This window comes from Cynoglossus semilaevis, chromosome 14 (assembly GCF_000523025.1).
Source record: "Cynoglossus semilaevis isolate Cse_v1.0 chromosome 14, Cse_v1.0, whole genome shotgun sequence".
NCBI classification, from domain to species: Eukaryota; Metazoa; Chordata; class Actinopteri; order Pleuronectiformes; family Cynoglossidae; genus Cynoglossus; species Cynoglossus semilaevis.
The window spans coordinates 11435841-11463162 of record NC_024320.1 but is presented as its reverse complement, the minus strand read 5'-3'; the positions used below and the strand labels follow the sequence as shown (position 1 = coordinate 11463162).

The 27322-nt window shown below is 38.7% G+C and overlaps 1 protein-coding gene across 2 annotated transcripts in view; it reads left to right on the top strand.

Annotated features, from left to right (window-relative positions):
- LOC103389598 (inactive dipeptidyl peptidase 10-like) overlaps positions 1-21055 on the top strand; it is a 50312-nt gene extending 29257 nt beyond the window's left edge. For both annotated transcript variants that reach the window (XM_017038607.2, XM_008325061.3), the window contains exons 5-27: positions 1945-2019; positions 4372-4424; positions 5373-5454; positions 5597-5717; positions 7551-7705; positions 8915-9012; positions 9168-9291; positions 9964-10002; positions 10149-10256; positions 10363-10454; positions 11017-11064; positions 11165-11283; positions 12833-12880; positions 14011-14109; positions 14259-14328; positions 15123-15251; positions 15332-15397; positions 15612-15666; positions 16523-16622; positions 17075-17133; positions 17689-17761; positions 17876-17949; positions 19333-21055. In XM_017038607.2, coding sequence (XP_016894096.1) covers positions 1945-2019; positions 4372-4424; positions 5373-5454; positions 5597-5717; positions 7551-7705; positions 8915-9012; positions 9168-9291; positions 9964-10002; positions 10149-10256; positions 10363-10454; positions 11017-11064; positions 11165-11283; positions 12833-12880; positions 14011-14109; positions 14259-14328; positions 15123-15251; positions 15332-15397; positions 15612-15666; positions 16523-16622; positions 17075-17133; positions 17689-17761; positions 17876-17949; positions 19333-19464 — 2019 coding nt within the window. In that variant the 3' untranslated portion in view covers positions 19465-21055. The remainder of the gene's footprint in view (positions 1-1944; positions 2020-4371; positions 4425-5372; positions 5455-5596; positions 5718-7550; positions 7706-8914; positions 9013-9167; positions 9292-9963; positions 10003-10148; positions 10257-10362; positions 10455-11016; positions 11065-11164; positions 11284-12832; positions 12881-14010; positions 14110-14258; positions 14329-15122; positions 15252-15331; positions 15398-15611; positions 15667-16522; positions 16623-17074; positions 17134-17688; positions 17762-17875; positions 17950-19332) is intronic.
- The last annotated feature ends 6267 nt before the right edge of the window (positions 21056-27322 follow it).

Genomic DNA, 27322 nt, shown 5'->3' with positions numbered 1-27322 from the left:
TTGTTTGTGGTGCAGGATCTGAGGTCGACAAAATCACCTTTTCATGCCTTGTGTAGAATTTTGGGCTTTTTCATTAAAAATAAGTTCAGAGTGTTTTTTTTCTCTGTGAGGCGTGCAATCAAATCTGTGAACGGCTGCATGTGGTTTAACTGCTCCCCACATGACTCGGCCTCTAAATGTCAAACACATCTACTCTTTCTAACACATCCTGGGAGAAAAAATAAGTTATGTCCGTACTGGTAATTTAATTATTGTTGTACCAAAATCAAACTGCAGATGCAGAATGCAGGGCCAATTTAGTTCCTTTCCAATACAATCTTTTACTTCCTGTTTGCAATTCACTGTTTAATGAACAGCTCTGCACTGTGACAAATATAAACCTTTATTTCTGCCTCTTGATATTTACTGCCTGAATTCTGCAGTTGTGATACTCAGAGTTGCTTCATTGTTGAATCTGTTAAATATATTTAGAAGCCAATACTGTTTTTTTCTGTGAACTCCATTAAAAGAAGGTTGCTGGTTTCCACACACCATCCACACTCTACCCACAGTACTAACGTCTCAGCATTCCTTTGGTTAAACCCTGACTTGACTCTGATGTGTCCGTAAGGTCACTTTTTAATGTTTTGTTGGATTAGAAATTCCCTTTGTTGCTGCTGTTCACCGGCTAAACTATATTGGTCCAATGTCTGACTAGTTATGAAACGTGATATGTTTCATAGCATCTTGTCACTATATATTTCTTGCATAGTTTTTTTTTTAAATTCTACATTTTTTTAACATGGACATTCAGGCAACAACCACTGATGATGCCATAAAGCAGCCAATCATATTTGGGCGTGGGCAAACTTTTTGACTTGTTTCCTAAAATTTGACGGGGGGCAGAAAGATGGAGCGTTTGCGTGAACTAAAACAAATGACCTATAAAAGTCAGTCAATAAAATGCTTTTAGCCTTTTCTATGCCATCTATTGGGGAAATGCAGACATTGCAGGGGAAAGGCAGATGAATAACATTATTTGGACAACTTTGACGGGCCAGATTAAAAAGTCAAACGGGCTACATCCAGCCCCCGGGCCGTAGTTTGCCCATGCCTGGCTTGGAATAACAGGCAAACTGGTAACACTGACTGTGAGCTTTTGTCAGTCACTTTATTGGCTACATCTGTTTCCATCAAAAGAAACCATTTAGTTAGAAGTATCGTAATGTGGAACAAAGGTCACTTTAGCGATGTTGATGTATGCTAATATAGCGAGTCATGCTGTTTTGGCTGCATGTGCTTAAAGAGATTCTAGGTTACCAATGTTTTCTCTTCATGCTAACTCAGCTTCTGATTGGTCGGAGCATTTCAAGTTCTCTTTACAACCATTTAAGGCTTTATAGAGCAAAATTGAGCTTCAGTTCTTGTTATAGCCAAAAGTCAAAACAGAATGTCCAGACTGGATCAGCAGAGGACCACACTGTGTACCACCTTTGTGAGCTATGAAGAAGCAGTTGAGGGAAACTGTTCAGAAAAATGTAGCCAATATATAAATACAGCCTCATTCGAGCTAGGTGTCTCTAATAAAGTGGCAGGTATGTGTATTTTACTGCTTTGTATGGATAGATCTACCAACACTCTGCTCTGTTAACGGTATGAGAAAGTGCTGCAGTTCCCTTGTGGTGTTCTGGCCTTTTGGAGTGTTATTAGTTTTTGCTTTCTGCTTCTTTTTTATAGTTTGTGATGAGAACCTCAGAGAAGGAGAAATGAAAATATGACCTCAGAGTTTGACTCTGTTACGTCCCTCATGTTTTAAACAAAATGTTCTTTTAATTTCTTTGGTCTTTTGTCACTGAAGCAGCCTTAAACAAACAAACAAACAAACGCCCACATCACTGTTTGGTTTCATGTATTTTTAGGCTTTCTTAACACCTGCTATGTCTCATCTTCTTTTTGATTTGATAGCAAGCTTTTAAGGTGGTCAAGTACTCGCTGTCAGCCGATCTGAAGTACGCACTCTTCGCTTACGATGTCAAGCAGGTGAGCTTGGAGGAAAATGCCACTTCCAAAACTGCATAATGAATCAGTATCACACCAAAATCATCCGCCTCTGCAGCTCAGTCACAGCTCCTGACTGACTGACTGACGGAGGAGCTGTGACTGAAGCGGCATCACCAGCTGTTCTCTGCTGCTCCCTTTTGTTTTTTCTCCCTGGCAGTTTGTCATTTTCATTGTTCTCCTGTGAAATGCCCGAGAGAATGTCACTCATCTGCATGCACATAAATAGACAAAGGCATTAGCGGTGTGCTTCAGGTGTGCAGTTTCTGCTCGACTTCATTCATATACTTTGCCTTTTCTTGTTGTGTTTTCTTACTGTTATTCTTAAATTTACTTTAATATGGATAATAAGGCTCATTAAGAAGCAGCAGATGGATGTGGATGATAGACAATGGAGAGAACCGATGCGAGCAGACATTCGCTGACCTCAACTTGAGTAAATTTACGAGTGTTGTGTGTCTATATTCTTAGCCCTAATGTGTTTTTCACTCATCTGCCAGAAGGCCTCGAAGTAAAGGCTTCTTTTTCTCCCTATCGATTTTTAGATTTGTCTGCAAACAGACGGATCCAGGCTCAGGGTTAGAGACAGTGCAGCAGCTGAAAAGCCAAGGGAGGATATTGTCTATGTTCCCGAGCAGAATTTATTCCTGTGGTGATTGTCAGGTCAGAGACACCTCTTGGTTTAAAGATCCTCTCAGCGGGACGGACTGCATGTTTGATACAGAAAGATTTGGGAGTACAAGAAAGCAGGGAGAGAGCTGCAAAAGAGCCACATTATCTGTATATGGAACAAAGGAGCAGAGTAGAAAAACAACCTGTAAACACTGGGGTTTATTTTATTTTATTTTTTTCAGCAGCTCTCAGTTGAATTTGGCTGAAAGGGAAATTAGCTGTGCAGAGTGCTGTGCTGCACACTGTGCTTAAAGACAGAGAAATCAGTCAGTGTGAAGAGTCTGCCCACTTAATATAAGCTTGCACTTAAAAACATATTTCTGTTAGCATCAATGAAAACTTTAAATGCTTTTACTGATGCTTTTTTGTGCCCTCAGTTAAAATTAGCAGTGTTGGTTTTTGTTTTCCAAAGTGAGTGGAGGAGCTGGGGTCAGATCCTTACTAACAGCACAGGTTACTGTGGCTGGTAACATCTTTGAGGATCAAAATGATGTGCAAAACGAGGAGGGTCAACCAAGGCCCCAGGCTTTGTAAACAAGGATTGTGTTGAACTTTGCAAAAGATTTCTGTCAGATTAGCCCAAAATATTGAAGAATTTCAGCTTCCAAGAGAAATCTCTGTGCTTAATGAATGAATGAATTCTGCTGCCAAATGCCTTTGACCTTTGAGCCCTGTATATTTCTGCCGTCTACCAGAATTTCTATGAAAGTTTCTTTCTGAGACAAACTTTGTCCTTTTTCCTACTAATATTGGTTTTAGTACGTAAACTAGGGATGTCCGATCTCCGAACTTTATTCCAATATCTGATATGCTGATATACATTTTCGGTTCCGATATCAACCGATAATGATCAGTAATATTACAGTCTTGGTTATATTTATCTGTACACCAGCATTCTACATACAATCCCCCGATTATTAAAATAGATCAATTAAATGAGCTGCAATGCTGCCATCTAGTGTCTTTCACTTTAATATACAGCTGTTTATCCCCAAAGCCATTTTAGGGCCCACGTCATTTGGTGAAAACCAGGCATTTCGTTACTGGGTTTTCAAAACCGATAATGGTTCTTACAGATATTACATAATTATGCTAATATCGGGCCGATAATATTGGTCCGCAGATATTATCCGTCATCCCGCACATAAACCAACAATGAAGTGTTAAATGTTGTAAATGTAAATGTATGTTGTAAAAGTGTTTGCATATAGTATCAGAACATTAGTCTAATTCCCACCGTTAATTACAAATAGAAAAGTCCCTTTAATTGAATGAATTCAGTGTGCGTCTTTTCAACCCACACAGGCTCCCACAGGAGGCGCTATTAAGTTCCTCTGGTGCTTGAACTCAGGATCTTCTACTACACTATTAAACCACAAAGTCATTCAAATGTGAATCAGTATTTGTGAAGGAGTATTGTAGGCCAGTGTACTGTCTGGTGCAGGTCTACACACAGATGTGATCTGTCAGTAAAAGAGAAATCAGCTGACCTCAGCTTTTTCAGTTTGCTCTCTGTTGTGTTAAGAAAAGCTTGTTTTCTTTCATTCCTTGTCCTCATTATTTATTCATTGACCTTGTTCCCTCTCGCTGTCATCGCTCCGAACGTTTAACAGACAAGGATCTCTTGTTTGCGTTGCCTGATGGCGTGAACTCTCTTTTCAGATGTACAGATATTCATATACAGCGTCTTACATTGTTTACAACATCTACACGAGGTAAGCAATTTTTTTTTCCTCAACTCCCTGATCCATCTTTCCTGTTTTTAAATGCAGCAATGCTGTGTCTGTGTTTGTTTTTACAAAAATAGACGTTGGTTGTGATTTTATTTAATGCTTAGTTTTGTGCCTAAGCACTTCTCTTGTTTTCTTTACGGTTAAGTCAAAATGAACTGGATAAACTTGTCATTTTCAGTCTGTTTTTTTTCACTGTGTGCATGCAGTGATTTTCTTTTCTCATGGTGAGTTTACTGTCCACACACTGGTGACAATTTTTCTGACACGGTGTCACTGAAATACACAAATATAAAAAAACTGAATAGTATTATTGGCCTTCTACCTGTGAGTGATAACTCACTGTTATATTTAAACCACAGATAATGTCTTATCAACCTCCTTAAACCATAATGAAGTTACTGTACAGATACATAAAGGAAATGGGAAGAAGCAGAGGTTATTTTAAGACAAATTAAGTAAAAGGAAAAGTGAGGAGTAGAAAATTATGGGACAAATTAAAAAGGCCTTCATCTGATAAACAGCATCAACACTGGATCAGAGCAGTTCTTTTGACCATCACTTTATCAATAACATTTTTTAGACATGATTAGAATCACATGGTTGCTGCCAAAAATAATTCCTCTGAGAGGGTAAAACAAAAAGAAGAAATTAAATATGTAAATGCACACAAAGACCAGACTGACTGTGTCAGGCCAGGTGAAAAATACATTCATGACTGTTGGAAACCCTTGGCTGCATTGTAGCCCATGTTCAAAATTAATAAAACCTTGATCGCCATGCCTGTAGAATTATTAGATTATCTCTGTATGTTGAGGTTTTTTTTTACAAGTTATACTAAAACAATATATATTTTGTCATCTTTTTCTGGATACAAACTGGAAACACAAGGATGGTTAAAGACTTAGGTGAACCACTCTGTTTGTTTTTCAGGGAAGTCTGGGAGCTGAACCCCCCGGAGGTTCAGAATGCGGTCCTTCAGCACGCAGCATGGGGAAGACAAGGACAGCAGCTGGTGAGACTGAAAGTCGTGATCTATCACACTTCTCCTCCTCCTCTGTTTATTAGCATGCTCTAAGCAAAGTGCAGAGATTCTATTAGCTTTATGCTGAGATAAAAACAGATGATATGCAAAACAACCTGAATGCCCTCCTCAGATTTACATCTTTGAGAACAATATCTACTACCAGTCCGATGTGAGGAGCGTTTCCCTGAGAATCACCTCCTCTGGGATTGATGGAGTCATCTTCAACGGCCTGACTGACTGGCTCTACGAAGGTTAGCCTGACACACAAGACTGAAGTGTGATGTGACCTGAGTAAAGAGGGTCCATGGTTTTTGGTCTTTTACTATACATTCACTTTTTCATAGTGCTTCAATGCATAACCTCATCTAATCTGATCTGTCTTCTCATAATACACTTTTAAGAATTTTTACAGGATTTTCTGCATCAGGTAAATTAGTACAGTGATTGTTGCAATAATTTAGCTCATTTCTCCTAAATGAAACAGATATTCTCTGATTTTCCATCACTAATTAGTTCATGCCCAGACTTGACAAAGTCTTTGGAGGATTTCATTTCCTATCACAGTATTTTTTATGTATTTTTGAGCGCTGTTAAACTGCTGTCGTAGTTCTGAGCCCATGTGGCCATGTTTGTCACTGCAGCTTTGCACATTCAGCAGTCATTTCTGCCTGTGGCCCTTACTCTTTTTACAACGTTATAGTCCTCAGCCTGTATTCTTTAAATGGCCCTGAAAACAATTATTTTTCATTAGCATTTGTAGCCAGTCGTGGTTTAAAAGGAAAACTTTAGGCAAGAGCTCTTTTTGTACAGCTCAGAGCTTTTTACCAGTTCTGCTATTCTTCAGGAGTGAGTGTGTAATCACTCTTATTTTTACATAAGCACTTTTCAAATTCCTTTTATGATAAGCAAACAGAGCAAAGGCTGTTGGTAAAAAAAAAAAAAACAGTACAAATCTGATAGTGTGGCAGATGCATGGTTTTGCACACCTATTTTCGGCACACTTTGGTTCTCTGTGATCGGTTCATGTTTGGCGCTGATCAGTAAAGGTTAAACAGAACAGGGACACAGGCAGGACTCAAACGCAGCACTAGAGAGGTGAAGATCAGGTGCACGAAGTTGATTTTAACAGTCCAAAACCTAAATACAGCAACTTGTGATACCTCACCAGGCACAAACACATGACATGACATGAGCACAAAACAAAAGCACAAGGTTTTGACATGACACACACACAAAACACATAGCATTATCACAGACCAATGAACCCCCAAGGACTGAGTGAGGGACAGAGGTATATATACCCAGGCCACCAGGTGACACCAGTGAGACTGATGACAGAGACACAGGTGACTGTGATGACACTGATTGCACAGCTGGTTGTGGGGGAGGGAGACAGACAGACCTCAGAATTCCTTTTCCTTTTTTTTTTATCCGTTGGTTTATGATTATTCTAATCTTTGAAAATAAAAGCAGAAAGAAAACGTCAAACAGCGTGATCTCTGGTCAAAGAAACGTTTAAAAACCAAAGTGGCGCTCCCTCTTTATCTACTTAAGATCTTTGTTTTAGACATTCAAACATGCAGCAGGGAGAGTAAAAAAACATGGGGAAATGAGTGGAAATGGAGGGAAAAAACCACAGGAAGCCCCTACGATCCATTAAGTCACTGCGTAAACAAACACAACCACAGCATGTTGCTCTGTGTGCAGTTTACACAAAGAACACCTCATAATCACGGACTGAGGCAGAGGAGAAATAAATGAGAATAATTTCAGCTTTTAGATTCGTAGTGAGCTTTTTTTCCCCCTTTTTGTTTTTTATCTGCATTTACTGTTGGCAGCGAATGGGGGGGAGGGGTACGAAGTGACACCCTATTATAGGTCCTAGTTTAAAACCTCAGTGAATTTGTGAAAGAAAAAAGCAAATGAGCAAAATAGAGGTCCCGAAAATCAACACAAATAACAAAAGTAAATGAAGTGCAATTACATCTTTAAAAGAGACGCTGACGTCCCTGTTTTCCGGCTGTCGCCCACATTATCTCCGGTTCAGTGAGACTGAAAATCTACTTTCTCTGTTTTCTGAGCAGAGGAGGTTCTGCAGTCACACTTGGCTCACTGGTGGTCGCCGGACGGAGAGCGATTGGCTTTCCTCACTATCAACGACACTCAGGTGCCCAGCATGGCTCTGCCACAGTTCACTGGCAGCACCTACCCTCGAGGACTTCACTACCCATATCCTATGGTGAGGTTCAGCTGCTGCACCTGCTGGATTAGAATAGATAAGGACAAAAAGACTAGCACAGATGCCACATGAAAATAAATGACTTTTTTGTTTTTACTATTTATTGCTAAAGATTTATCAGAATTATATTTTAGTGTCCTCAAAACAAACACTAAAAGAATGTTTTTCCAACTTTAGTCTATAAATGAGGTGACTCTGTGTATATGATGTGCAGTGATGTGCAGTGAGCTTCACAGCTGGTGAGGCACTGACTTCTCCAGAAAAAAAAAAGAACACCAAAAACAGTGTTTTTCTCCCATCCAGTAACATTCACTTTGATTACTGGAGGTGTTTCACATCTCATCATATCTTGGCAACAACAGTCGCTGCACAGAAGAAGAGTAGCAACGGCATCTGATTGTCTCAAACATTTGATTTAAATCATAAAAAAACAAATATATAGCACAGATCCATCCATCCATCCATTTTCATCCGCTTATCCGTTACCGGGTCACGGGGGCAGCAGTCTCCACCCAAATCACACTGCCCCATACCAACCCCCCTGAACCTTCCTGCTGGTGGTGAGTCCACTGGAAGGTACCAACCGCCCTAACCTTGATTCAATCTTGCCCAGGAGGTGAACCCTGGGGTTCCACACCAATGACAGAGACATTGCCTCTAGGCCAAAGCGCCACCTATAGCACAGATCATTGGACGAAATCATTCTATGGTAAAATAGTAATGGTAAATAGTAATTCAGTTTTTGTTTATTTTTTGTTTTTTTAATTTTTACAATGCCACCCTCACATCCCTGCTGTGTCCATGAAAATATTAGATACATGTTTGTACACAACTGCGGCCAAGAAAAAGGGAAGTTAATGTTTCTTATGAACTAATGTTCCAGTGTAGATGTATATTGGAACTTTGGATCAGCAGAAATGATGGATAGATGGAAGTATCTGCCAATAATTTCCTTTGTATATTGGGTATCATAAAAATCTGACTTATACGTATCTGTATACATTTCCATCATGGTGGAACTGGGTTTAGACGAAAGACATAATGAGGTTCTCATAATAGAAAAGGGATAAATAAATGTTAATTAAAAAAAAACACCAGTGAAATGTTCTATCAAAACAATCCATAAACCATAGAAAGTACATGTAGAACTGCACTCGGTTAAACACCCGGTTTTAAGTGTATGTCTTATTGTTTGTTTGGATACTTTAGGCCGGTCAGAAGAACCCCGTGGTCAAGTTGTCGGTGGTCAACCTGATTGGAGCTACACACACTCAGGAGCTGCAGCCTCCTGATCAGTTCAGAAACAGGTGAAACACACACACACACATACATATTCCGTGGTACAGCCAGACCAGAGGTACTGTACTGTATATCCCAACTAAGACCTTGATATGGATTATATTTGGGGAAATGGCCCCAAAAACACATCAGTAACTCTATTTATGTTTTTTCCCTTCTGCAGAGATTTCTATGTGACCATGGTAAAATGGATCAGTAATACTCACCTGGCAGTGCGTTGGGTCAACAGACTCCAAAACGTTTCACTACTGACAGTCTGTGACTCCACCTTAGGAGTCTGTCCTCAAGTAGGTGTCTGTGACTAGAAAATATTTTCTCTCAGAGCAGAAAGAATACTGTAAATAATCAAAGTCATACCGTTGAGTTTATGTCATTTCGACACAGAAAACCTGGTTCCTCAGCGATGGTTTTTAAGATTTGTCTTGTTCTTAGTGTGGACATAATGTTCCAGTTGTTGATGTCCGGAGTCCCAGTAAATGTCTGTGTATGAAAAGTCACAATCAACGGTAGATGAAATATGAGTGATAGAAGTATATAAGCACATACAGGAAGAAGTACTGGTGGAAAAAGTGTTTGCAATTGTTTCTACATAGCAAACTTGAGCTGCATAGAATGTGCAGCAGGTTAGGGTGATAAAGAAAGTGAAGACGTATTTTAGTACTCCTGTAACTGAACAAAGACATGGGCGACAGGTGTTTTTGGTTTGAAAGCCCCAACACTAAATTACATTACTTTTTAAACACATCAGACTCTGTTCAAAGAACATTCATTTAGTTGTAATAAACCTGGCCTAATCTGAAACTGTAGTGATTATTTGGCCCGAGAGTCCAGACAATGGATATTATGTATTTTCTGCACCGCAGTTAACATCGCTTTACTGAACCGATTTACAAGAACAACCTACAGAGAGCCGTTTCCATAATAACGACTAGATTTTACTCTCCTCCCTCTCTATTCAGAAACACGAGGAGTCCTCAGAGACTTGGCTTTCCAGACAGGTAAATCTGAGACAAACCAAACTCTGATATGCTGTGCTGTTTTTTACAGAAAACGTATGTTTCATTATTGAGTCAGGCACAGATCGATGGAGACTCCGTTGTACATAAAGTGCGTCACCGCTAACATCCAGTGTGTCTGTACGTAGAGTCAGGAGCCGCTGTTCTCTAAAGACGGGAGCAGGTTTTTCCTCGCTCTGCCTGTGAAACAAGGAGGTCAGGGAGACTTCAACCACATCACCATGTTCACCAAGAAGGTGACTCTCATCGCACGCCTGTGACTTCATGTGACTGAGTCTGAGTCTGTCGCTGCTGAAGTACTCCTCAGCAGGATTGTTGGCATATTTGATCTTGTTCTTTCAGTCACGGAGCAACCAGAACGAAGTGCGTCACCTCACGTCAGGAAACTGGGAAGTGACAAGAATTTTAGCTTACGACGAGGACAACCAGATTGTGTAAGTCCAAGTTATCTCTCCAGTGTAAAGTACCCAACATTAAAAAAAAAAGTTTTGTCACTTTCAGAAACACATTTCAGTTTTATTTATACATATGCAATATTATAACATATATAATATATTTGTGTGATATTGACCAGTGACTGTTAAGCGGCTCAAGTCTTTCATTCAGCAACGACTTTAAAAACTGCAACCATTTTTTTTCAGTTCAGTTTTTCATCAAATTACTTGAAGCTCATCACAGACTTGGATTTAGTTTCCTTTTAATATCTCTAGCCATTCTACCTCCTTCAGAAGGTTCTAGATGTTTTGACCTGGCCTTTTTTAAACTTAAACTTTTATTTTATTTTCACCAGCCCACACATCTAAGAATGTTAAATACCTCATTTCCATTCAACAGTAACTAATTATTTGCTCATGACTAAATGAGGTGTGAGGTTCTACCACTGTATGAGCCCAAGGGTTTGTTTTGACATTGACATCTTTATGCAATGAAGGCCGATATGCTGTACAATGGATCTATAACCTTGTCCTACCTCAGCCTCTCTGCCTCTTTCCACAGTTACTTTCTGAGCACAGAGGAATCTGCACAACAGAGACATTTATTCAGGTACAACAAAGACGATATGTTTTTTTTTTCTTGCATTAACGTCATATTTTTCACTTCTTTGAGTGAGAACTTTTGTACTTCCTTGCTTCCTTCTTGTCAGTGTGTCTACTCTCGGCCTGTTTCCGCGGAGGTGTCTCACTTGTGGACTGAGAGAGGATTGTACCTTCTTTGATGCGGACGTCCATCCCGATGCGCAGCATGCCATACTGCGCTGTAAAGGTCAGAGAGAGTGGGCGAGAAATCCCTTCAGATACAAATCCACTCAGTAAAAAAAACAAAGAGATTCTGTGAAAAGGTTAAATCAGTGCTTTCTCCTGTTGTTGACAGTAATGTGCTCCATGTTTTAACTTAATATTTCACCTGACAGCCTGAAATACGCCAGACGGCCCCTTTATTAGGGAGCACTCGTTCAAGCCACTCGGCTCGCTGGAAATGAGATCAGATGTGAACACAGTTTATAATTATTATTATAAATATGATTAGTACTGCTTTGTACTTCATTCTTAAACATAAATAAATAATTCCATAAAGAGTTGTGATTCTAAAATAAATGCATGTAATGACACAAATTAGAGGGAAACACTCTACTCTCATGACCTCTTTTCTCACATGAAATACAGAACAATTGTCCAAAATATTTATTAAAGTGATTCAGAGAAACTACTCTAGGTGACGCTAACATCAAAACAGGTCACACTAATAAGACTTTTGATGTTAAAGGCCCATCAGTCTTGTCCATCAGTTCTTTAAATTAGTGGTTGGCAATAGGAGACCCGTGGACCACAGTTGGTGAGTGGCCAATTATATGTGGTCACCACCACAGTTTTATTAAATATTGTGTAAAATTATATAGAAGTACAATTTATAAAATATATTTATATGCTTACATACATTTATGTGTGTCTTATATGTATTCCAGGCCATGTTTGTGACTCATGTGTGCTGCGGCGCTCAGCAACTGTTAAAAATGACGTTAAATACACGTAGGACTGTTGAAGGCGGTCATTTAATTCAAGTTCTAAAATGAGCCTTGTTTTTTTCTAATTCACAATGAAGTTGCTTTAAAAAAGCACAATATTTGTGGCATTTTGAACACTAACTATGGCAGCTAATGCTAAGAAAGTGATAGATTAAACGACTTTTATAATTACAGTCTGAAACTGGTTCCAAACATTAAGTAAACCTCCAGTGGAAAAAAACTAAACAATTGTATTTTCTAGAACTTCAAGTCTGATTTGTATTTGTGCGACAGGAAGTAACCTGATAAGATTTTTAGTGGTTTATAGGACACAGTGTTTATTTTCTAAATAATGATATTCTTGCTTTGTCACTTTTGAAAGAAAATTGCCTGAACCTTGATTTTATAACTCACTATTTATGGCTTCAAGGACAAATATCCACAGAAGCTGCTGACTTTTTTTTTTTTTACGCTTTGGCTGTCCAATTACTTTTCAAATTCGATATATTTCAATGCGCGGTTCCATAAACTATAAAAGAGGATAAGGGTAAAATTGAAAAGAAGAATAAAAATCCGTTTAGGTTCGGAATCTAGAAAGCAAAGTATTTATGTGACCTATTGCCTTTGCTGTTTCATTTGCTGCTTTTGCTTTAAATATGACACCAGTGACAGGAGAAATATTTCACAGTTAAAACCTTAAGCTTTCAATCTGTTTAGCCTGTGCACAGACACATTTGTCATCAACTCGCATTGTTCTCATAAAGTGTCAGAAATGAAAACTGGGTTTATAAAGAAACATTATCTCTGCAGGTCCTGGAGTTCCAGCTGTGCTGCTCTTAAGTCTTGATGATGTGGAATGTGAGTAGTTTTAATTACATTCACTGAGCGAAAACACAGAGTGTTGATGCCATCGTTGTTTGGATGGATGAGCTTTCCCTCACATCTGTGCTAAAATGAAATGTTTTAACAACAACGTGTGCAGCTGCCGGAGGTGACACGGAGTCAGACATGACACTGTATGTGGTGTGTTTCACTTCGTGGATGATCGTCCCTCACATTAAATGACCACAAATCTGCCCGTGGCTCTTGTGTAGGTTTTTTCACCTAGTGGTCTGGATCAGTCAGTGTTTTTATAACAAAACCTCCCTGGTTGTTTTTTTTCACCTGTGCCTCTGGTGGATGAAATGTTGAATAATGTATTTAAACTATTGGTGTTGGGTTTTTTTGTTTTCTTCTTTCTGCATCAGCTCACTCTTGAAACTGTCTCAGCAGATATAACAATATATAAGAGGAAATCTTTCCATTGGCCACTGGGATGAAACAAAACGTTATTCTGCTGAATTGCACTACATTTATGGAAAATAGCATATGAATTGTAGCTTGTTTTAGTCCACATGGACGAGAAGTGTAGACTTTTTAGCAAAATCTCTCACGTAGAAGGACACATTTCAAGATCCTAACAGTACTTATAAATCCCTTTCCTACAGGGGGTGCTATAAACAAAGATTCTATAACACGGCTATCATTTGGTCTCAGTTCGGCAGTATGGTTAATCACACATCTGTGGGGCTTCACACTGTTGAAAATGTGCAGCTAAACCAGATAAAACTTAATTTGAATCATTATTGCAAAGGGAAAAAAACCAAAACATTTTTGCCAAAACTACTAGAAATATAAAAATAGAAAGGCTGTTTTGGCGATGGATGAGTCACCATTGTAGACCTGTAGAAGACCAAAAAAGGACAACTGCATCAAGGGGCTGAATTACAGCAGATGAATACATAATCATTTATTTCAGGGTTCCATTTGAGATGACTTTATGAAAGAATTTCATGTTTCTCTGGTTTATTTTAGTCAAATTCTTGCTTGTTTAAAAAAAAACAAAAACATTCTGCTGCTAATGTTTTCTCACCAACCATTAAAAACTGCTGTTCTTAGTTCAGGCTCTGATGTTTGGTTTAAACTAACAAATGTGTTTCACTTCACAGCATATTTCATTTTGGACGAAAACCTGCCTCTGCTGGCAGCGCTGCAGACCAAGAGGAGGACTCACAGTGAAATCAGGACGATCACTAATGACAACAATGGTACAGTTGAAGCATGAGTGACTTATCTCTGAAACACCACCCTCCCCCTCTCCCCTCCTCTCTCCCCCTCAGTCTCTCTTTGTCAGGTTCCTCTCCTCCCACTAATTTTTCTGCCTCTCGTGTCTCTCTCTTCTTTATTTCTTTCACAGAGCTTCCTTTGAAGCTCATCCTTCCTCCCGACTTCTCTGAGTCCTTCCTCTACGGCCTTCTCCTTATTGTGTAAGCTTCTTTCTGCTGTGATTACATTTACATTTGCTTCATTTATGCCCTGCCCAGAGATTTGACCTCATTTGCATTTGAGCAGCTGCGAACACAGCAAAAACACGTTTTCTTTTACATTGAATTATAGTAAACGGGACATGAAAAGCTAAAAAACACGAGGGCAGGAATTCTTGTGTGTGTGTGTGCGCGCGTGGTGTGCTTCGGTGTTAGATAGTGTGACTTAAAATTACAGATTAAATCAATTCAATTATCTTAATCCTTGATCACAAGACTTGTGTCACACAACTGCAGCCACGGTTAAAACAAAAAAAAAGTTCAGAATTTGTTTCTGACATGGTTAATCTCACTTTGCTTTAACAAACCGTTAACAAACAAACGTTTTTAGCCACCGACCTGCAACAACACAAACAGCGCCTGGATTCACTGTGACATGGCTGCCACCGCCCTGCCTTTTATGGGCGTTTCTAACAGATGTCTGTGAGTCCACAGGTCTGGCCACTGGGGGTGCTAACAATTGATTTTCACACCAGGTTTGTTTCTCTCTGGCTGCATGTGTGTATAAATACCACCACATACAGACTGAACAGTATGAGCTGAGCTGAGGGAATCTAACAGCCACGGACTCACGTTACATTACATTGACATGTAGATGCTGGCCACATGTGGCCAGTCCCTGGGCTGAAAGTGGTCTGCGGGCCGGGTGTTTGAGACCGATGCTTCTGTATGTGTTTTGTATTGTTTTTTTCTGGTGTGGCATTGAGATTGTAATCTATCGTTGTCTCCTCTTAAAGTGACAGTTCACCAGGAGACCAGACGGTGACGGAGGAGTTCTTTTTGGACTGGGACTCAGTGCTTGTCGGAGCTGATCAGGTCATCGTGGCGAGGGTTGACGGCAGAGGGTCAGGATTAAGAGGACAAAGGTGTCAAACGTTTTCCTTTAACTGTCACAACAATGCAGCGACTCTGCGAAAGCTAAACTAATCTTCCTCACATCTTACAGGGTATTAGAGCAGATCCATCAGAGGCTCGGCACGGTCGACACAGACGACCAAATAGCAGCTCTTGAGTACGTAACACTCTGTTCGTAGACCCTGAGGGCATGATGTATTCCTTCAACCTGATTTCTGAGAATCTGAGGACAAGCCCTAAATTTACTTCTGAGGAAAAACAAATCAATGATTTGCTTCATCCAGGGGAGACTTTTCTTTCTGTGAATTAAATCGTCTTGCCCTTGAATTTCTAACGCAGTTAAACTGTTTGTCCCTGCCTGTGTTCTCCAGATACCTGTTGAAGCTGCCATTTATCGATCACACTCGCGTTGGCGTCTATGGAAAGGTCTGTATTTGAGACAGTGTACTCAGACAAACAGCGCTGCATGAAAATGATGAGAAAGATTTTCCATTTCCAAAACCAATTATTAGCAGGATTCCTATAATAGGATCTGATTGTAAGGACTTTTTTCTCACCCGTTTTATAAAAAATAATGAAGCTGGAAATGATGTGCAGACATCATCAGGAAGAAAAAAAAAATCTGTTTACTGAATGTAGTGATTAGTTTTAACATGAATCCTCAGTCATTTCATTTGCAGCCAGATTTCGCTTGTCCGTTTAATAAATAAATAGAGAAGCGTCCCACATCCCAGTCTCATTACACTCACAGAAATAGTCTATTTAAACCAACACACATATCTGGGAGTTATTTTATTCAGTAAATAAAGGCATCAACACAAATACATGGATCTTTCAAATGAGTGCAGTCTCTCCATTTCCAGGAATTATCGAGAGCTTATTTGTCAAAAGGAAGATAAACAAGTCAGAGCGGGGAAAAAACAGCAGGTCAATGTAAAAATGATTACCCAAGCTGATGACTAGTTACCGTCGCAGTGGTTTGTTGGTCTTGTTTTTGAAATAACTGTAATAGGAAGTGAAACATCTCTATTATAAAGCAACATAACACTTATTCTATAATCCAAACTAGTCAAAGGTTTTATGGAGCTGGGAGAATGGTATAGTGTGACACACAGAACAGTGGCAAAGGCAACAACAAAGATTATAACAAGTTGTCCAAAAAGCTGTATGAATTCAGACATAAAAAGGAAATGGAAATGCACTCAGGATTGAGGCGTCTGTGTTGTTCAATGAGCAGACTTTTAAAAGCAAAATGAAAATAGTTTCTTTGTGTCCCTGTCAGGACTATGGTGGCTTCCTGACACTGATGATGCTGAAGTCAACAGAGCGGCTGATCAGGTGCGCCGCCGCTCAGACCCCTATCGTTGACTGGTCCATGTACGGTAAGTTTAAAATAAAAGCACGTCGTCTTCATTAAAAATATTGATGACTTCTGTTGCTGCAGTCTCCGCCGCACCGTGTCCATCATGTCTGGTCTGGACACCGTGACTTTAATTATCCTAGGGTTCTGCTCGTGGGAATTTGGGCTATTTGAAGTTAAGGATGAAAAGCCCTAATTTCTGGCAGCAATGTTGCAGCGATGCTGTAGATGAGGAGCATCTGCAGAGTGAGATGAGAATTTAATAGACTCTGAAAATGTCTGTGGAAATCCTTCTGTTCTGGTTCAAAAGCAGAATAGATTCAGGATTTCATTCGTTAAAACCTACGGCACGTACTGTTGAATGTTGAACTTTTGTGTACTCGTACCAAAATGAAAAGAAAGAGTTCTTTTTTATATATAATTTATTTTCTTATTCCCCTCGATATAAATGTTGTTTTTCTATTTCTGTTTCAGCGTCAGCCTTTTCAGAGAGATACCTGGGCTTTCCTTCAGCAGAGAATAACAGATACCAGGTGAGCTGCTGCTAACGTCTGCAACTGAAATACATTTGTCCCTAACTAAATAAAAATGAAGTCTGGCTTATCAAATAATGATTGATTTATACTGAGAACCCAAATATTTAAATTAATAATCAAAAAGGTATTTTAGAACACGTGTCTAAAAGTCTGAGTGAAACTGAACTCCCAGCTCTCCAGATCAGCGTTACTTTGATTTGACTCTCCTGTCCTTGAGGTCAAGGTCACCAAGTGTGTTGTTTCTCCCCAGTGGGCTTCTAGAAAGTGGGCCACAGGATGTTATTTTTGTAACTGTCACAGCTGATGATTTAACTGACACCAAAAGACGAGTAACATAAAAAAAAGAGATAAAAGACAAAAAGAGACGTCATCACTCATCGTACTTCTCTTATACCGCACCAGTAATGTTCAAACTCCCTTGTTTTACTTTGGGAGGTGGTGTTCTTTGGGTGAAGTACCGCTCCACTACTTCTTCTGTCCAATGTAAAGCATTTACATGTTTCACATGTTTTGAAATACTGTAGTTTTTTAAGTTTGTCTTTGTGCGTCCAGGCATCGAGAGTCCTGACCAACTTGAAGGGTCTTCAGGGAGGAACCCTGTTTCTGACTCATGGCACAGCAGATGGTATTAACGTCTCCTTAACGTTCTTTCTTTTGTTTTGTTTTTTACAAAATTAGCAATAAAACATTGATCTGGCCTGAGTATCTGCCAAGCTAACGTCTTATTTCCTCTCTACAGCTAACGTCCACTTCCAACATTCAGCAGAGCTCATCAAACATCTGATAAAGATTGGAGCCAACTACACGATGCAGGTACAGGTGTTGGAGATAAAGTGACATTTTTAGACTAGGTCACAACATACAGCTTGTTACTGGTGTTTAAGGAAATATAACTTTCTTCACCTGGCATTCCACTATTTCTGGGATTTGAGCTTTTTGCTCCCCCCCCCCAATTCTGTCAGTGTGGTGCTGTTCCTGAGCTTTGAGCCTTTTTTGATTTTCATTCTATATATTTTCAGTGACATTTGGCTGGATGATTGGAGTCATTTTAGTCATGACTGCAACATTTTTGGCTATTTCTACCATTGTCAGCTGCCCCTTTAGCTAAGACTGAACTAATTTGGAATTGTTTTTGCAGCTAAGATATGGGAGTTAACATTATTTCTTGGCTAACCTGTAGCTACCGACCTCTCATCTCTAGAATCTAATATTTATTTACCTGTAGCTACCGACCTCTCATCTCTAGTATCTAATATTTATATTTGGCTGGATGATTGGAGTCATTTTAGTCATGACTGCAACATTTTTGGCTATTTCTACCATTGTCAGCTGCCCCTTTAGCTAAGACTGAACTAATTTGGAATTGTTTTTGCAGCTAAGATATTGGAGTTAACATTATTTCTTGGCTAACCTGTAGCTACCGACCTCTCATCTCTAGTATCTAATATTTATTTTATTTATTTTCACCTTTAATGTGTTTTCTGTTGTTTGTTGTTGTTTGTGCTTTTGTTAAAAAAAAGAAGCACTGCAGCATGTTTTCACTGCTGAGGAGTTGAGCCATGTTTAATTTTGTTGTATCGTTTCACATAATGTGCATGAATTAACTGCGTGGATTTAACATTGTTACCATTTGAACAGAGGCTGTAATGTGCTTAGTAAATTGGTCAAACGTCACTGCATTTCCATGTGATTTAATTACAGGCTTCTGGATTGAAAATTCTTGATTTTTATCTTCACGTCTTTGGAATGATTAGCCACCCTCACCACCTTAAAAAACTGCATGTCTGCATGGCTCTACTCTTTCATTCAAATGTAATTTTCCAAACCCAAGCTCATAAAAACCTGTTACTTTGGTCTCTACAGAAACACAGACAGAGATGGGGATCATTTGTCTTCGTAAAGATTTACGTTAAACAAATAAGCTTTGCAATTAATACATTATCATATGTATATTAAAAGTGTGGTGCTTTCCGATTGATGAAAAAAAGTGCTTTATACGTAGTGAATTTACACTTTACACTGAGAAAAAAAAGTGACGTTCTTACCAGAAGGTTAACACTTTAAAGGGCTAATTCAACACAAAATTACCCATTTGAATTAAAAAAATAATAATTTAAAAATCTAATGGTTCGGTGTTGTTTGAAAAATTATTACGAAAGAATAACCTTGTAAATGTATTTTCTTTTTTCAATACAGATTTATCCAGACGAGGGACACTTTTTGTCGGAACGAAGCCGCATTCAGCTCACTCACTCCCTGGTTGGATATTTTAGAGGATGTTTGCTTCACGCAGCATCTCTACTTGACCAGCAAGGGGATGAAGACTGAGAGGGTCCCTGGTGAACAGTTTAACAACTGTGTGTGTGTTTATAAGCTTTTGTGTATGGGAGTGAGTGTGTGTGTGTGTTTTATACCTGTAGCACAAAGTCTCTTTGGTTGAAAAAATCTTTCCATTTGCTCATTACTGCAAGGAGTTAGTATTGTGCTGCAGATTTCACTGGTAGGGGGCGCTATAGTGAACACATATACAAGTATATCTATATCTATCTATCTATGTATATATATTCAGATAGATAGATAGATCTATCTATCTAGACCATCTATATATAAATATATATCCAGAGGGTCCTTGGTTTACGGCGTCCTCGACCGATGGTGTTTTGTGATTACGTTGCCATCTCCCATTCATTTATTCGGAGCGTCATTACAGGTTGAAAATGTTGCCCTTCATTATGAGTCCCAGGCGTAAGTCAGAGTCTTCTGATGTTTTATGTAATAGATGATGATGTCACCACTGTGTTAGTGTAGGTGAGTGACATAGACACTTATGTTCAGTATGTGAGTTCTGACTTGAGTTACGTCACATCGTAGGACAGGAACTCGGACGCAAGTCAAGGACCACCTTTATATACAGTATATATATTTATATACTGTATATTTAATGTTTCAGCTCTTTCTGATTGTTTTTGAATTTCGTTTGGTCTCAGTTTATTTTTGGACATGACCGTCTCCTGTGTGGCCAGAGTTTCAGCAGCTGGCTCTTATTGATTGGCTGAAAATTTCTCACTGAAATTGTTTCTTTTCAAGAAGTAGCAGCTGGTTTTAGTTTTCTTTTACTTTCTCTACCCATTGTCTGAACAAAGGATCGCTGTCCGTCTGAGACGGCTGGGGAGAAAATTCAGAACACAGAAAAAAAAAGAAGAATTAAACCCCAACATACAGTGGTGTCATGTAGTGCCTCTATGGAATACACACATAATCGATCTGCTGTAGATAATACTAGAGTATAGTTCTCGGGATAAAAGTACTCTTATCGATACAATCTTCAATACTCTGTGAAAGAGAGAGATCATTTGAACCCTTCCTCCCACAGTGAGGTAATCTAAATGTCAAAATGCTTTATCAGGGTGAAACAGATGTTTAAGTACAAGCTACAGGAGAGCATTAAGGTGTGTGGTGGATCTGGACAGCCTTATGAATCCGTATGTGCAGACCTGTCTGACTTATATCAAATATCATTATGTCATCACATTGATAATAATTTCTATAATCCTGTTTTTAAACCTTTATAGATCGATATTTATGACAATATTGACCAGAACGCTGGTTGATTTATTTCATACCAGTCAAACTTGATGTGGACAGCGACAGTCAGACAAATGCACATAAATGTTAAAAACGCTATTTGTATTAATATTAAATATGAATTGGACACTCAGCTCAGCAGTAGAAACGGTTGTGTTTCTGACTTTGGCTTGTGTGTGTGTGTGTGTATGTATCTTCTCACAAATTCTGGTGATTATTGTTCTTGTTATCGTACACCTTAAAGAGTTGATGGTCTGATGAAACCATCAGATTTGTAGGTTTGAACAACTTTTTATTTTTTATTGAATCTTTTACTTCGGCTCTGTTTAGATTCCACTTTCAACATTGGCCCCTCTCAGCAGTTCATGGTTACATTACTTTGTGAGCTCACCAAAATGTTTTCATGTAAAAATTAATGTCAAGTTATGAATGAAGTCATTGTGATTTGTTTTTCTGCTTAATTTCCACCTCTTTTCCTCTGAGTGTTTTGGTTTATTTATACAGTACAACACGTCTCACTGTGATTTTGTGCTATAGTAATTTATCAATTCTTAGATGTACAGACCTTCACTTTATGTGATAGAATTAATTTATTGCTGTTCCCATTTGTTTCTAACAGTAAATATGTATACATTCTAAAAGTGTACCTTCTGGTATTTCAAGAGTTCAAGGGGCCGGGGAATTTAATCCACTAATAGTTCAGCCACAAAATCAGAAATCTGAAATGTAATTGTATTTGAAGCTGGACAAAAGTATAGAAATACTTGAAAAGGAAGTGCAGCGGGTAAGGTTGACACATGTGGAAATGTACTAATGTCCAGAATTTGATTTAAAAAAACTTGGAGTATTTTTAAGTATTCACAAATAAAGGAAAATGTAGAGAAAAAGAAGAACTCTGTGTCAGGGAGTACTGGGATGAGGTAGCCTGAAGTCTCCGTGGACCACAAAGTTCTTATCTAAGAGTGTTATCTATGTTTAAATGTCAGGAAGTCTGGTATTAACTCTTTGCCGATATCCCAATATTGTCCAAACACTTAATTTCCGATTACGATATCAACTGATAGCGATTATATGCAGCCCTTTTCCCCCCAAACTGTGGTAAACATCTCAGTACCCCACAAGTGATTCCAGAATTTTTGGTGAAACTCAGGCATCGCTTTATCGGGTTTTCATTATCGGATGTAAAACCGATAACAATTCTTACAGATATTACTTAATTATTGGGGGTCCGATAATATCGGCCGACCGATATTATTGGACATCCCTATTTAAATGCATTGGAATAACATGGAGAGGTGGATATTTGAAGGAGGATTAGTTAACACAACAGTGTGTACCATAATACAGGAAATGTCTGGTGTGTGATTAGAGAATGTGTTCAGGGAGGGAGTGAAAACACAGAGCTCGCAGCTTTAAAGATGCTAAGTTTGGGCAGATCAGACAAGATGAGTTAACAGTTAGTTGTGGATAGGCACGGTTGAGGTGGTCTGATCCTGTGCTGAGGAGCCCAGAGACGATTGATTTAAAACGGGCGGGATGTGCTAGAGGAGAGTTCTGGAGTAAAAAATGTTTGATGAGTGATTCATTAATACTAACACGTTGTATTGCTTCAAAAGAAACCCACAAGAAGCCACTGTGAGCTTCAAACCAGAGCTGTCTCTCTGTACCATGAGGTATACGTTTAAGGCATCGGCAAAAACAAAATGGCCCTGACGTCGGAACAAGATGTGTCCTGATAATGGCAGGGCAGCGTCTGTGGTGCATCAGATATGGTTTCCCTCTCATAATGAATTTATAGGCGAGGCAAAGTGCAGATGATGATGATAATGTACAATGATTTCAATGCAACGCCATCTTGCGTTTGTTTGCTCGGAGTGAGATCTTGGCTGTTGAACGAGGAGTCCTACAATTTATTTTCATTCACATCAGACAGAACATGAAATAATAATGATCATCGTCAGTGATGTCCTGATCTCATTAACACGCTGTACCTTGAAGATAATAACATCAAACCCTGATGGATAATCACGAGGTAACACTTGGTTATGACTCTCTTTTGTGCAGAGGGATGAGATGTGACGCCAGAATCTGTTTCACATAAACTCCACTTCAAACTCATTGTTAGAAGAAACCAGTAAAAATAAATAAAAAATACTGCAGTACTTATAAAGTACGTGAAAAAGAAAGAACATTTATCTTTTTTTTCATCCAGCGTGACCTTTATAAATCCCAATCTCACACTGCTCGCACTGAACTTTAATTACATCCAAGCAATTACTGAACCGGTGTGGAGGCTTCATCTTCTGAGGACGGGAGCAACGTCAGAAACTGTGAGTTATATCCTGAACTGGAAAATTAGTCTTTTTGTAGTCACAAAACTCAGATTTCAGCAAGAAATGAGTAAAAGCACTGAATTCTTGTCCTGATGAACCCAACTTGGTTTAAAACAAGCACATAGTACATTTGGAAATTCTTTGGGATTTAAAAAAAAAATGTTTTAGCTTCTATTGACTGCCAGCCAGTGAAATGGAAATGGGAAAACAGGCATAAAACAACAACCGGTATGCATGACCTGAGAGGAAGCTTTTGAACTTGAGTTCCTTAGTGGGTAAACCCTGGACTTTAATCAGTGTATGTACAGAGATGAAATATCAGCAGCGATAGTGACACTCTTTGGTGGTTTAAGAACGTCCTGCTGATATTTCACACTTTAATCTACAGTAATCGTGCGTCAGATTTAGCTCAAATAAACCAAGAGCACGGTTTTGATAGGCGATTGCACGGTTTAATAACGTGAGCACGAGGTCTACTTTAACTAGAGCGCAATTCAGTAAAATGAGATTACGGTTTTGCAAACTGAGAGCACGTTTGCTTGACGGCCCCAGCAGGTCTCTCACGGCCGCCGTAGTTTGAGCCCACTCAAAGCCATCCATCACTTTCAGCAGCAGCTCAACTACCTGGGTATTTTGGCCTGTTTCTTCCTGTGGGATTTACATAGGACAGTGTAAAGAATAAAACGATATGAAACGAATACAGTGGTTTGAAAAGACTCAAAACAAACAACTAGCAGGATGTGTCCAATAATCTGACTGATGGATAAAGAGTCTACGCAATCCATAATTAAATCCGTGTGCACTACAGTGAGAGATCTGTGATTGCGTTCATTTTGTCTTAAGGTAGCCTCATACTGCCATCTACTGGATAATGCTGCACAGCTCAGGCTAATCCGTTTGTAAAACAAATATAAATAACAGTTTGAGGTGCAGATGACAAGCTTTGTGCTCTTCATGTTCAACGTTAATAGACATTTACGCCAAGATCGGTCCTCAACATTATATGAAAAAGAAAACAGAACAAACAAACAAACAAACAAACAAAACAAACAACAACAACAACAAAACTATTTCCAAAAAGATAAACACTCAGCGCAAACCAAATTCCTTAGTATGTGCACATGATGATGAAAATAATAATAATAATAATAATAATAATAATTATTATTATTATTATAACCATTGACCACAGGTATGATTGTGAGTGTGAATGGTCGTTTGTCACTAGATGGCAGAGTTGGATAACAATGGAACCCATGCTACACAGTTCAGATGTTTGTTTGTTTGTTTTTTTTAATCCTTCGTCTTAGCCGAACAGCTGGACATCACGTACTTCATGGATACGAGGGCTGTCAAGAACAACGTGCAGTATTGCACATCAGTATGTAGTAAATAGAATTTACTTAATAATTTATTTATTTAATAGATTAAATGATGACACGTTTGAATACATAGACAAAATAACACGATCCACGTACACCCAAAGCTTCCACAGTCATACACAGACAACACACGTATTGCCATTTTCACACGGCATGTTCCTTTTAACGAAGCATCTCGACCTTCCCTGGATTTCATCCTCAGGGATGCAGTACAGCATTATTCCTCTGCAGTGAAACACACTAACGTCTGCTTACTCTTGAAGATAAATAAATGCTGAAACTGAAAAGCAGTTGGATTATTTTATTTTGTGGGAAAGATATTTGAAATAAAGTATTCCGAATGGAAAATGTCTTAATGTGCAGATACCAAGTGTGTACCAGCAGGAGGCAGTATAACCTAGCTCGTGCTGGTTTCCCTTATAGCTGAGGTAAAGTGAGGACATTAAAACTGCCATCAATAGATCAATTAAAACTGGAATTAAAAACATAAACATATGATCTAATGTGTCATTATTTAATTAAAATACCAATTATGTAAAAATAACATATATATAATTATGTCACTATTCATTTCTTTCATAGTGTTGATATTCTCTGACCTATATTAGCAGATCATGTAAAATCTGTAAGAATCGTTATCGGTTTTTTCTCCGATAATGACAACCCGATAATACATTTAAAAATTAAAATAGTTTTGGGGATAAACGGCTGCATATTACAGTGAAAGTCACTAAATTGTAGCATTGCAGCTAATTTAGTAAATCTTTTTTAACAATCAGGGGACTGTATGCAGAACGTTGGTGCTAGCAACTGATACAGCGGTTTGTGCAGCTAAATAAAAATGAATAAAAAATTACCAGGCTTATATCGGTCTAATTGAAATTAGACATGGTGTTAAGTGTTAGTTAATGAAACTAAAGTTTAAAAGTTATTGATTACATTTTTGGTAATGTGTACTGTGAATTCCTAAATAAACAGTATGTAATGATGCATATGTTTTAGGATCAAAAATGGTGATACTGACAATTGTCATCATTTTTATTTTTGTCAATTTTATAAATACATGAAACAGTCCACGAGTGAACTATAAACCATTACAAGTGTAACGATAAATCTTTCTTGTAACTTACTAAAATGGAATGACTGAGATACTAAAATGTTAGATCAAACTAATTAAAGTGAACCGATAACATGGAAAGAGAGCAGTAGGGAATGCATAACACTTTAGGTTAGACTCAGGTGAGGCTTGGCTTTGACCCTGCGTAATATCTGACATTAAAAAGTAAGAACATTCTTACTACATAATAAAAAGTTCATAATTCCGTTGTGCCAGGAGAAGAAGCAGGCAGGATCCAAATGCAACACCTGGGAGACAAGGATCAGGTGCAGAAAGTTTACTCAAAACTAAGACAAAAACTCAGTGGATACAGGACAGGGGAGAAACAACAGGATCTCAGCAAGAACACTAGGACTGAACTAGATCAACAGGGTATGAACACAACAGACACTGAACACCACACTAAGAACAATGAACCCACAAGGACTGAGTGAGGGACAGAGGTATATATACCCAGGCCACCAGGTGACACCAGTGAGACTGATGACAGAGACACAGGTGACTGTGATGACACTGATTAACTCCACACACAGGAGGGAAGGGAGACAGACAGACCTCACATTTTCCATTTCAATCTTTAGAAAATAGTTGTGTAGAAATCCAAATGCCAACACAGTGAGTTTTATATCACTTAAATGGGATTAAAGTCAATTTTCCATCAAACTAGAATTGTATCAGTTCATGAACAAACTTCTGTTTAGTTTTAATTAGAGAGTAAAACCAAAGTTTTGAACAAATGATCTCATTCAAACATTAATATGAAATATTTGAATTACCAAAAGAACTCCAAAGTTATTTTACAACATTGAATGTAGTTGAAAACCAATCTTCAACTTCTAAACTTTGTTGATCTTTATTATTTTTAATGATTAAAATCAGTATTTAAGTGAAAACTCCTTCAAACCATGTTGATTTAAATATAAACATTTAGTTTCTTTTCATTCATTCTCTTCAACTTCAACACTTTATCACTGAATCAACCTGTATGCTGATGACATCATATAATACATGACAAAACAATTTAGAATGAATCACAAAAATCTTTATTTCTTTTTCTTAGACACTGAAAGACTGAGCATCATAACCAGCAGAAATGAATCCTTTTTAGAAGTTTTCTTTTTCTAATTCTTGTTAAAAGACAGAAATGCAGAGAAGAGAGTAAAACCAGGAGCAGAGTCTCAGAGAGTCAGATCAGGACTGAGAACACTGGTTTGTCCACAGTGTCTCTGTGAGTGGAGTGTGGGAGCCCTGGGTGGCCTCACAGGTCACAGTGGTCACCTTCATCCACTGGTCAGCAGGGAGCCTCAGCGTGCTGCTCCAGCTGTAGTGGCCGTCCTTCTCCATCAGCCCACGGCTCCTGCTCTCCTCCCAGCTGCTGCTGCTGCTGATACCGCCCACCTTCCAGGACAGAGTCCAGTCTGAGGGGAAGCCCTTGTTGGCCAGACACGTGAGCGTGGCCTTACCCTGCTGCAGCTCCTGGCTGGAGGGAGGCAGCACTGTCAGGGTGGGGGGGGCAAAAACTGTAGGAGACAGCAGTCACTTTAGAGGACAGTGAGGAGACAGATGTCAGTCCAACAACACACACCCAGACACATTTCCTGTGTGAGAGCTGATTTAATGCTTCATTAGTTCTTGGTTTCACTTCCTTTAAAAAGATTCTCTGAGCAACAAGAAAGATTCATCTGAAATACTTTGAAATACAAAAACTTAACTCTAGTGAATTTCTTCCTTTTTGTACTAATATAAGAAAATTAAATAAACAGTTTTTT